This window comes from Hemiscyllium ocellatum, chromosome 24 (assembly GCF_020745735.1).
Source record: "Hemiscyllium ocellatum isolate sHemOce1 chromosome 24, sHemOce1.pat.X.cur, whole genome shotgun sequence".
NCBI classification, from domain to species: Eukaryota; Metazoa; Chordata; class Chondrichthyes; order Orectolobiformes; family Hemiscylliidae; genus Hemiscyllium; species Hemiscyllium ocellatum.
The window spans coordinates 24,810,876-24,823,313 of NC_083424.1; the positions used below are offsets into that span (position 1 = coordinate 24,810,876).

At 38.3% G+C, this 12,438-nt stretch overlaps 1 protein-coding gene across 2 annotated transcripts in view; it reads right to left on the bottom strand.

Moving 5' to 3' along the window:
• LOC132827318 (ABC transporter B family member 1-like) overlaps nt 1-12,438 on the bottom strand; it is a 194,391-nt gene that overhangs the window by 33,189 nt on the left and 148,764 nt on the right. For both annotated transcript variants that reach the window (XM_060843962.1, XM_060843961.1), the window contains exon 18: nt 2,810-2,926. In XM_060843962.1, the coding sequence (XP_060699945.1) occupies nt 2,810-2,926 (117 nt within the window). The remainder of the gene's footprint in view (nt 1-2,809; nt 2,927-12,438) is intronic.

Sequence of the window (12,438 nt, forward strand, 5' to 3'; positions counted from 1 at the left end):
CCTTTTGTGCCTTCTCACCTGACCTCCAAAACCTAATGCCTCAAACCTCTCACCAATGCACCTTTCAAAATATCTAGGACATAGCTGGATCAGGGTTGCTATTGAGCTTTTTTTATGCTGATTCTTGCAGTCCTGGCACTGGTAAGCTTCATGAACTACCAGCCAGTTTAATTGGTTAGCAACTCAAGTGTGCAACTTGCCTCCATTGACAGACATGGGTCTATTTTCTGTTTAGGCAAAAGTGAGGACTGCAGATGATGGAAATCAGAGCCGAGATTAGAGTGGTGCTGAAAAGCACAGCAGGTCAGGCAGCAGGACTGATGAAGTGCTTTTGCGCAAAACGTCGATTTTCCTGCTCCTCGGATGCTGCCTGACCTGCTGTGCTTTTCCAACACCACTCTAATTTATTTTCTGTTTGTTCAAGTCACCACAGAAATACCATACTATAGGGTAGCTTTGTTTTTTTTTTAAAATAGGTAGCCCAATTTGTTAATATAGTGGTGGTGGTGGCAGACAAAATGTCCCCACCATCTGCACAAAATCTGCCCAATGAAATACTGCAAAAGGAATATTAAACTGCCAATTCTGTTGCTTCACCAAATCATGCTGTGATGATTTAAAAGAAAACTTATTGTTCAAGGTTCTGAAACATTCCTGTCAATTGAATTCCTTCATACACATGAAAGGTCATCCATAATAGTATAATTCCAAATTAGAAATAATTATATTTGATAGGCATTAAAACTGATTATATATGTATGTTGAATTACTGATTTGAATCTCAGGTTACTGATGACTAACGCAGACTGACTAAACTCTGCTCTTATGGTAAGGAGGTCTGTGAACCCAAAAATTGGATTAACGTCTTGTCACTTACTGGCAGTCATCTACTTGGTAGAAATTCACCCAATTTCTAGCTTTTAATTGCAGAAAGTTTATTTTACTTTGTCCTTGAAATACTCACCAAAATCACTTACATTTTAACTATTGAGAGTAAATGCCCTTGGATCGAATGTAGCAAATTGAAATCCATGGAATTAAATACGATAACCAATCAAGTAAAATTATTTGATCTTATTTTACTAATGAAGACACAAGTTATAAAGATGGTTAGAAGGAGCTCTTGTGGTGCAGTGGTAAGTGTCCCTATCCTTGGACTGAGGGGCCTGGGTTCAAGTCTCACCTACTCCAGAGGTGTGCAATAACATTGCTGAATGGGTTGATTAAGAAAAATAGATTTTTAAAAAATCTTTAAAGTTTGTGGTTGCTTAACATATAACTGGAAGGGAAAATGAATAGTTTGAAGGCTTCCTAATAATGTTTGAATACTGATAATGATTCAGTACAAGGATTCGTGGATTTTTTGCTAAATGTTTATTCAAAAACAATTTTGCTCAAAATAACTTCTTCTGCAGTCTTGGATGAGAATGTTCAGATGCGCATTGAATTGGAAGAATATGTCAACTGGAGATTTTAACTGGAGACAGTTAGCACCAAATGAAGACACCATCAATTTCTTTATCTGCAGTCACCCATATTGATAAACTTAGCCCTGTTTATTCACTATTCTTAACTGTACTTGTATTTTACCCAACAGTGCATTGGTCTGTTCAAGCTATCAAATAATTTAAAGACTTTTCTTGAGAAGTTTGATTTCTGTCTTGTGCTTGGATATGGTGAGAACTGCAAATGCTGGAGATCAGAGTGGATAAAGCATGGAGCTGGAAAAAGCACAGCAGGTCAAGCAGCATCGGAAGAGGAGGGGAGTCGATGTTTCAGGTCAGAACCTTTAATTGGTGAAAGGCAAATTTTTGACCTGAAACATCAACTCTCCTCTTTCTCTGATGCTGCTTGACCTGCTGTGCTTTTTCCAGCTCCACACTTTGCCCACTACTGCCTTGTGCTGAACATTTCCTGAATGTCTAAACCGGGTCTGTTTGTCACAGGTTGCATGATGGTGATTTGTGAGGGCTGAAACTACTGGCCTGTGAGATTTTCACAAACAAACCCATACTGTGCTTGTACTCATCTCATGGAGGCCTAGATAGATGAAGATCTCATTTCTGCCACTGTTTAGTGAAAAGTCATCCAGAACCCTGGGTTACTTACAACAACCTCCCTGTTGAAGAAAATGCAACTATATCCATCACAATGAACCATTATTTAAAAAAACTCTCCAGATCCAGTATTGCTGCCTATTCAATCTCCATCCTTAAAAGACAAAACAAAACTGATGTATCCAGGTAAAAGGGATGCTGCTGTTGCAGCCAAGTGTGAACAACGTGACTACTGCTGTGCAAGGCTCATAATTATGAAAGTAATTGGAGTAAACTTAGAAAAAAATACTGGAGAATTTAGACAAACTGCTTGTATTTGCAGGAACTGTAGTGGTAGCAGGAATCATTAGTAATATACTAGTTTGCTCTCTTGCATGACAGCATTACTTGAAATGAGAACATTGGTTCATATCAAGTTGTTGCCGAGTTCGCTAAATAATTATCAATATTAAAACATGGTGAGCAAAGCATTCATTACCTCTTCCAGTTATCAAGTTCGGCAACCACAGAGCTCTAACAATGACTGAAATAGAAATCAGTGAATTTTCCCTAAACATGAGATAATACAGAAGCAGAACTGCTACATTTTTCAAAGGCTTGAAGTTATTTCACACAGTAGAAAGAGTTCACTGACAGCATTACATTGTGACTAATTTAACATTATCACATGGGATGGTAGACAGTCAAAATTGTAAAGCAGAAAGCTATTCTAAGCTAGGTACGAAAATAAATGCCACGACCATCAAACTAACCTCATCAAGCAGCAGCAGCACAGGATCCATAACAAGAGCTCGAGCAATAGCAATCCTCTGCTTTTGGCCTCCTGAAAGTCTGATTCCACGCTCTCCTACAATTGTGTCATATCCATTCTATGTGGTAAAAAAGGTACAAAACAAACATTATTGCTGCTAAAAACACTGAAAACTCCAATAATAATGGCAAAGAGCAAGAGAGAAAAAGCAGCAGTACACATAAATGAATATCTTTGTGAGCTGCATTGATTGAAGACTCTTTGAAGCTTTTCCTGAAATTGAATTGTTGTTTCAAGTGTACAAGAAAAAAAAATTGGACCTCTTTTAGCGTGAAAGTGGATTTTGGCAATGTAGGAACAGGCTTGTGGACTACCTACACAACTACAATTTCATTAACTATCAAATCTCTTCAATTCCAATTTACTACCCTCTCGGGGCATAACAGCCAAGCCGTGCATGATCTACATTCAATATCCATATCACTGTGACTCCCAAATAATAAGCTATTCTCAAATGACCAAGCTTCCAAAACTTACACTTGACCACACATATCCTGTTTTGTGCTAAGTAACATTGAAACCAATCCTTCTTCCTTGATCATCACTACGGTTGTAGAGTCATCTAATGCATAATCTGTTCATGACCATATTACATCCCATTCTCACAACCTCCTCCTGTTTTATATCCTAGCAGTTAACTTTCAGTCCTCAGACTCTTGTCTCTTGCATGCCCTCTTCAGTCACTCAGCCTTCCTCCCAACCACTCACCGCTGGTGCATCAGTGTTTCACAGAGTAGGAAGAGTTCAGTGACAGCATTACATTGTGGCTAATTAAACATATTACCACTTGAGATTCATAAAGCAGAAAGCACATCTGAAGGAGTCATTAGTTACTTTGATAATATTTTCCAGGAACCTCTTTGGCTTCCTAATTCCCCCACATTCTTTCATAGAAGCCTCACTAAAAGTAATTTTTTTCTAGTCCTATCACTTCCAGACTCTGTCAATACATATACATTATAACAGTAACTGGACTTCAAACAGCTGCATAGCAGAACTTGGACATGATGGAATTGAAGAGATACGATGTGTTTATTTTCTGCCAATTTTCTTGAAGATGATTCTAGAACATAATCTTCAGACATTGTGCCTCCCAGAATACAACCAAAGCAACATGGAGGATCCTGTTCACATGATGAGGGCAAGATATCATTCCTTTTGCAGTTGGTGTTGACATTTGGTGGTATCCTTCCATTCTCAAGCACTACACTCATCAAAATTGCAGAGTTGGCAACGTAGGAGATGGACACTGGGAAGAGAACTTGATTGTTATAGTCTTCCTTTTCTTTTGTTGCTGTAGTGAGAATGCCCTCTCCACCTGCCATCATGTCACCTTGATCAAATTTCTAATGTTCCCTTTAACCAACAAACTCTCATTGTCTCAGGATAAGAGGGTACCATAATGTTGGACAGACAAGAGGGTGGGTTGCACTATATAAAGATTGCTCAGCATCAGACAAGGTTCAGAGATGGCATGCTTCCCCAGTTGGAATTTTTGCATATTATTTTTATTCATTCATGAGATGAGGACATAAGGCTTAACCCAATTGCCCCTGAGGGCAGTTAAGACAGTTAACCACAGAGTCTGGAATCATACGCAGGCCAGACCAGGTAATGAGGGCAGATTTCCTTCCCCAAAGAACATTAGTGAATCAACAGGTTATGATGATGATCAATGATGGTCAACGAACATAATTAAGCTAGCTTTTTAACCTAGATCTTTAGTGCAATTCGAATTCTATGTTACTAGTCCAGTGACATTATCAGAACTCCACTGCTTCCCCATGCTAATGCTATAATTAACATAATGAAGTGACCAATATGCAGTCATTTGCTAACACAATATGTGTCTTGAGAGAGTACACATCAGAGGTGAGCAGAACATCCCAAGATTAGAAAAGACAGGTATTAATTTCACAGAGATTGTGATGTTATTGACACAGGAAGCACAGATATACTCAAGGGTTAGGCTAAATACAATAAATTGCTCTATATTATGGTTGGCCAGAGTTAGGGTGTTGGGTGTTGAACAATGGTTATGTTTACATAGTTAGGGGAAAAAAATTCAAACATTTAAAACAATACTAAAATTATGTAAAAGTTTGAGGAATCACAGGGTCTTTTCATATAACATACACTATTACATAACATTTAATGCATGTGTTACATTTAAGTGTGGGTGAATTTGTCAGGCAAATGTGACACTACAACTGAAGACACCTATACAGTGCTACTCGTAGGCACTATAAGTCAGAGTAAAGTTTACAGATTGTAAAAGAAACATTTAGCCTGCATTCTAAATTGAAACTTGAATAGAAATCATTCTGTCCTTTCAAAATATTGGAGTACATGCCTTAATATGCACCATAAGCAAATAGTATAATTTTGTTTCTCTACGTAGATACAAGGTTAATGAATATCAAGTATTGTAGGCATGGAAAATACCCCCACTCTCATAACTCCCTTGTGTCCCTCATGGTTAAATGACTGAGTCATATGAATTAAGAAGAACCCAGAGTCAATCTCAAATAAAGATGCTCGCAATCTTAAAATAAATTCCAGCTCCATTAGGTTGAATACTAGGGGTGGGTTACTGGGTTTACTCTATTAGATTCTCAGTTTTTTCCCATGCCTGTGTCTCAAAATCACAGCCCAAATTGAAACATCACTGATGTACAGTATTTGAGGTTTTATTTTAGTGCAGAGAAATAGCAAAGACTCAACATGTAATAAAGTATGTTTGTGCATTATTTGTTAAAGTAACGCTGTACCAACATTTTTTATTTGTGATAAAATTCAGCAAAGGAATACAATGATGAGTCAACTTAGTTACAAATCACACAAGCGGCAGAAAAGTTCTAGTGAACATTAAAAAATTTTCTTTGTCACACTTAGCCTGTTGGTCAGAAGTTTGAATGTTCAATGTGGTTTGTTTCAACCTGCCTGGTATTCATTTAATAACAATGGATATGTTTTGCTTTTAACCAGTAGGTACTTAAACAACACACATGGTTTCCATTTGTTATTCATTTTGTCTGGAATCTAAAAGGCAAAATAGAAGATCACTAGAAGGATAAAGAGAGAATGCTGTACATGGTATTATGAAAGCAAAAAGAATGATTTTGAGGTCATTACCTCAAAAACTGAATGGACAATAATTTTAAAATGATGAACACTATCCTATTTCAAAGACAAAAATCTTACATTTTTGTGTTTGTTGCATGCCAAAATGTGAGGTGTTTTTGTCAATACTGAAGAGTTTGCGGCAATTTTGTAGAAGCATTCAAAATTATGGAGGGATAGGGTAAAGTAGATAGAATCACACTGATTTCAGTGATTAAGTGATCTAAAATAAGGGAATATCAATCCAAGATCGAGTTAAAAAACATCAGACATGCTGAGAAGAGAAATATTGACTGGATCTTCTGCTGATCAGTCAGGTGTTCTTCCAGCATGGGGGGAACTTGCAAATGGGGACCCTGCGGAATTTCCATAGTAGCACATTCTGAAGGAACGACCCAGGAAATTGAACTTTCCACTGGTGAATTCCACTGCACTGGATCCCTCCAAAAGATTTAAATCAGTGTTTGGAGGGTTCCTGATGAAATTAAGTAAAATAGTTGCTCAGGAAAAGTTGGATTATTAAATGTATAGTCTAACTCCTGAACAACTATTCAACAGACCCTTTACTTATCTCAGAGCCCCAAATGCACATGCCCCAGCTCCCACTGAAGGAACCTCAGAGTTTTGAATGGAGCCTTCTCCCAGTGGAGCTACCTTCTTCCACAAAACAAAAATGGGCTGGAGTGACAATTTGTAGGACAGTCCTCAGGACTGGCCCATCATTGTTTGCAAAAACATAACTGAAAGGCTGTGGAATGAAATGACAAGAACATGGGATTCAAGCATGTCAAAGTTTAATGGGCTATTAAAGAAAAGGGGATGAAAAGTTTGAAAGCAGAGAAGACTAATTCAATTTAGACTACTGCTCATCTATAAGGATTAAATAAAAAGTATATTAGCTAGAAAAACAGACTCTGTAAATTAATTCTAACCTAGCTAATGTTCAGTGAGAACAATTATTCTTTGTAGGACCCCAATCCTATGAAATAGTTGAAGGAGATAACAGAGGTATGGAAGAGGGTTTCAACAGCAGATAAGCTGAAGCAGCAGTGGAGCTGGGTGATGTTACTGTGTTGGAATAGGTGTTCCTGGAGATCAAGAATATGCAGGGTTAGAAGCGCACCTCAGTCAAATAGGATGCCTCCTTTTGTTTTTCAGCAAATGCTTTACATATCTTTTCTGGCAAGCTAATGGTTAACTATAGACAATGTAACGATAAAATACTAACACCCCCCCCCTTTCTTTCTTTGTGCCTTTTAAGTAAATAACACTTAGAGACCGAAAACTCTTTCGAATGACAGAATGCAAAGTTTTCTATCAGTCTCCATTGGCATAACAATGTATATTTTTGGTATATTTCACATTAACTAATTTATTTATGTGTTAACATTAATCATACACCTTTTTGCAAGGACATCTTGATGAAATTCTCCCAAAGTCTAGAGATGTCCAGTGAAAATTTTCTGTGAAGACTTTGTTTAAGGAAAGGAACTGCTATGCTTAGAACAATGGGTGGCTTGGTCATATTCTCCAAGTATTTCTTGGAATTCCTTTTAAACAGCAACCCTAAAATTTAAAATGTCCAACTGACATCATTAGTATTCCATTCGTACCCATCACAGCTTGTTCAAATTTCATCTTCAACCACAAAACTCATGCTAGATTCTTCAAAGACATTTTTTTCACGATTGTGAAGTCTAACCAGCAGGTACTAACTTGTACCTTTTAGGTTCTACCTCTAATCTTCCTTCAATTATTCCTGACATAGATAATTCCCTCTAACCAGAGCCATAGCTCCTTCATTGTGAACACATTTCATATTTCAAGCCAAAACTTGCATTCCTTACAACTCTTAGAAAGACTAAGGCACATTTAAGATTTTCACAATTACTCCCTCATCTGCAATGATTCTTCCAGTACCAATTTTACTTGAGCACAGAACACAAGAAAAAGCGTTTGCCTCGATAAACAACAAACATACATTTTTATTATCTTTGGCTTCTGATATCATTGCACGCCTTTCCACGCCACCAGGGCCTATTCCACCACATCGCTCTAATCTTTTATTTCTCTATTTTGGCAATAGGTCTCTGGCCCATGCTCGTTGGAATTGATTTTTCTTTTCAAACTCAAAAACACCAATGAGCAAACACACTCAACATGATTATATTTAAATCAAAGCTCACTGGACAATCTTTTAGTTCTAATGCTAATTATTGTCTGTAGAGTCTCAATCCTCTGAAATAGTTGAGGCTGGAGATAACAAAAGGCATGGATGAGTATTTCAGCAGCAGATAAGCTGAAACAGTAGTGGAGCTAGGTGATGTTATTCTGTTGGAGTGGGCTTTTCTGGAGATCAAGAGGATATACAGGGTTAGAAATGCACCTCAATCAATTATGATGCTTCTTTTCCTCCTTCAAACTCTACAACGAACAATTCTAATCTTAATCTCAGATACCTTGCCCTCTCTCGAAGCTTACTTAACACTCTTATCCCATTCCCTCAACAAACTTTCCTACTCACTCTCAACTATTCCCTTAACTGTTCCATCTCTCAGTTGTTTTTACTCCCATGGTCTCTACAGAAGAAAAGGCCATTTCCAACTAATTCCTTGAATTCCTTGTTAGCCTACACCACCTTCTATTGTTATGAATGTTTTATGAATAAAACATTTGGTTTCGAAGTTGAATTTTAAAATGCAAAGTAAATGAAAAAGACTTCATTCAAGAAACTGGTAATCAAAGACACAGGTAATTGAAACTCAAAGCTTGTCAGTCTTTATTCCAAGAATTAGAGATTTGAAAACCGGTAATAACAGGTCGCTTTTTACCTTGTCTTGAAAGAGACAAAATGCCTACAACCATCTTCACAAGCAGTTTAAATTATTAACATGGGTCCAAGAGCAAAAAAAAGTTTTCAAAGAGAAGGGTAAACAAAGATCTTAAAATATTCCTATAATTTTCAAATCAGAGGGTAGTTTTTGGAATTGTGAATGATTGTCTTGAATTTCTAACTGGGAGACTCCAAACATTCCATGTTGCTTTGTTCCGTGTGTTTTTTTTAAACAATGGAATGGAAGTCAATTCAGAAGGCTGAGAAGGTTGTATTCCTGGCAGCCAGATACAGGAGCATGGAGGCCATTAGGGACTAGGGATGGTCCTGATCTAGAGTCAATAAAAAGTGTGAGCAAGTTCAATGCTTAAAGACAAAAGTCCATATTCATGATAAATTAAACATGTCAGATATGCCCAATAAAGCTAGAAGAACAGAATGACGGTATCTTTGCAGAGATGAATGAGCGAGCTTTGGAAGTCTATATACCACACAAAACAACTGAGGAAATTCAGTGTGAATTCTTGAGATTTGAGGAACATCTTGGTTGGTCCCAGGAGTAAAGTAACCCTCAAAATCCTTGAAGGTATAGGAGCTACACTTGGATAAAATTAAAAACAGCACAGGAAGATTCTAAGATTCAGTAAGACACATTTACTAAATAGAGTGTTGTTGTAATATTTACATAGAAAAAAGATTGTTTAAAACATAAAATCTTGGTGTGAACTTCTTTTAAGTAATAACTGGAAGTCCAATTTTTAAAATAGAAGTTATAGTATTGTGATATTTTTCTATTATCTCCCTCTGCCTTCCCTCAAGTTTGTTGCTCTCCTGAGTTGGGCACTTTAAACAATCTTCCCTTTTAGTTGGCTAGGTTCCAGGCTCCATAATTATTCCCTTCAGTGAAGAATGAGCTCATCACCTTCTGACTTAGATGAAAATGCAACAACTGAGCCAAGGCTGACACCTGAATAAATCCAGAATCAATATCTCTCATGACTCAGGAGAGAAGCAATTGAAGTAGCCTGATGGATGTGTTAGGTTCATCACTGCAGGGAGCATGAGACAATTGGACCTCCATGCAATTTTTAAACTTGGCATTCGTTTAGATGTAGACAACAAAGAAGCACTCACCCACACACTTGCTGAGGGATGCAGGTGTACAAATAGGCGTGTGAAGAGGCACTCTGGGAAGTAAAATTCCAGCTCAAGCCTGTCTTAAAAACAAGCTACTTCTTGGCTGGAACTAACACAGCAAGCATGGGCTTTGGACCAGTACCTGTACTGGTGTTCTTCTTCCTCTTTTTGCAGTTCTGGTGTGCTGCAGTGTGTTGTGGCCCTTTTGAATAGTGTCCTGATGCAACTTCGTTTGTGTGTGTTGGAGTGGTTGCTTTCAAAGTTCAGGACTTGGTCTGTGTGTGTGGCTTTCCTGCATACCTTTGTGCTGAATTCTCCTATACAAGGTATTCACCAAAAACGGATACCCGCACAATTTCATCAACAGGTGCCTAAGGGAAAGACAACGGAATGAGGACATGCCGCAACCCAAAGGACTAGACACACTACCATACATCAGGAGCATTTCCGAACTGACAGCCAGACTGCTGCAACCACTAGGACTCATAACAGCACACAAACCAACAGCCACTCTCAGACAACAACTCACCAGAACGAAGGACCCAATTCCCAGCATGAGCAAAACCAATGTAGTGTACAAAATCCCATGCAAGGACTGCACAAAATACTACATAGGACAAACAGGAAGACAGCTAACGACCCGCATCCATGAACACCAACTAGGCACGAAATGACACGACCAGCTATCCTTAGTAGCCACACACGCAGATGACAAGCAACATGAATTCGACTGGGGCAACACTACTATTATAGGGCAAGCCAAACAGAGAACAGCCAGGGAATTCCTAGAGGCATGGCACTCATCCACAGATTCTATCAACAAGCACATCAACCTGGACCCAATATACCGGCCACTGCAGCAGACAGCAAGAACTGACAACCGGAAGCGGTAGAGACAAGCCACTATAAATGCTGGAGGAAACATCACAGAAGCGCTTCACAGGAGGCTCCCAAGAACTGAGGATGTCACCAGAAAAGGGACGAAACGTTTGCAACACAAACTCCCAGCTCGGTGAACAGAACCATAAAAACGAGCACTTGAACTACAAACCTTCTCCCAAACTTTAATTACAATATTTACTAACTTAGAAAACAGAACTGAATGTAGTTCTTCCCAAGTTTGCAGATGAGACAAAAATAGGTTGGAAAGCAAGTGGCGAAGATGACACAGACTGTGGAAGGATATGTACAGGTTAGATGAATGGGTATAAACCTAGCATATGCAAAATATCGTTGGAAAATTTGAAAATATGTACTTTAGCAGGAAGCATTCAACAGCTCAACAGTACTTAAATGAAGAAAGAAGTGCAAAGAGACTTGGGTCTCGGTGTATGAGTCTCCAAAAACTAGCATCCAAAGTCAACATGCATCAAGGAAGACAAATGGACCACTGACCCTATTTTAAAGGGAATGGAGTATAAAGATAGGGAGGTCTTGCTAAAACTATACAAAGCCACTAATCAGACCACAACTGTAATACTGCAAAGAGTTCGGATCCTCTGATCTAAGCAAAGATATTACTGGTAGTGGAAGTAGCCCAGAGTAGTTTCACGAGGTTGATTCTGGGTATGGAAGGATTTTCTCAAGTCAGGTTGTATAGGTTGGGCTTGTACTCATTAGTATTCTGAAGGATGAAAAGCAATCTTATTGAAACATACAAGATTCCTAGCGGACTTGACATAGATGAAGAAAGGTTTCCCCTTAAAGAAAAATTTAGGACCAGCAGGCATAATCTCAGAATAAGGATCAGCCATTTAAGAGAGAGAGGGGGAGGGATCACATCTCAGAATCTAGTAAGTTTGTTGAGTTCTTTACCATAGAGGGCTGTCAAGACTGGGTCATTAAATATATTCAAGCTGAGATGTGCAATTTTTTTTTAATCAGTAAGGGAATGAAAGGTGAAAGGGTTCAGATAGGAAACTGGAGTTGAGGATTTTCAGATCAGACATAATCTGAGTTTTTTCTGCTATTCAATTGGTTGAATGACCTACTTATGCTGAAACTTTTTATGGACGTTTCAGACAAATCCGATCAATCTTCTGCACTTCAGTTTAATGTCGTCAGGACTACTGTGGGGACTTTTAGTGATCTTTTAATCAAATCTGTGGAGCCAACCATCAGCAACATAAACATTCATTCTATGTTGTTACTGCACAAAGACTGACTATTTCCTACTTTTCAAGGAGATTATTGTTTAAAATCAGCATTGCAGTGGCAGTTCTCAATATGGTTTCCACCTATCTTTCCTGCTGACACCAAGGTGCAGACTGCATCTCCAAGAATAAACTGCCATCTCTAACTGGGCACTGAAATCATTCATTGGACAATTAGGCCATTCAACTTTTAAAATTACATCACAACAGTGACACATACCGAGCACTGGTTCAGAATCTAGATTTCACTTGAGTGCCCAGAGTGAAAATCCAACTCCGGGTTTAAAAAAAAATCTTAGTTAAATAATTTGCCCTTCTACCATG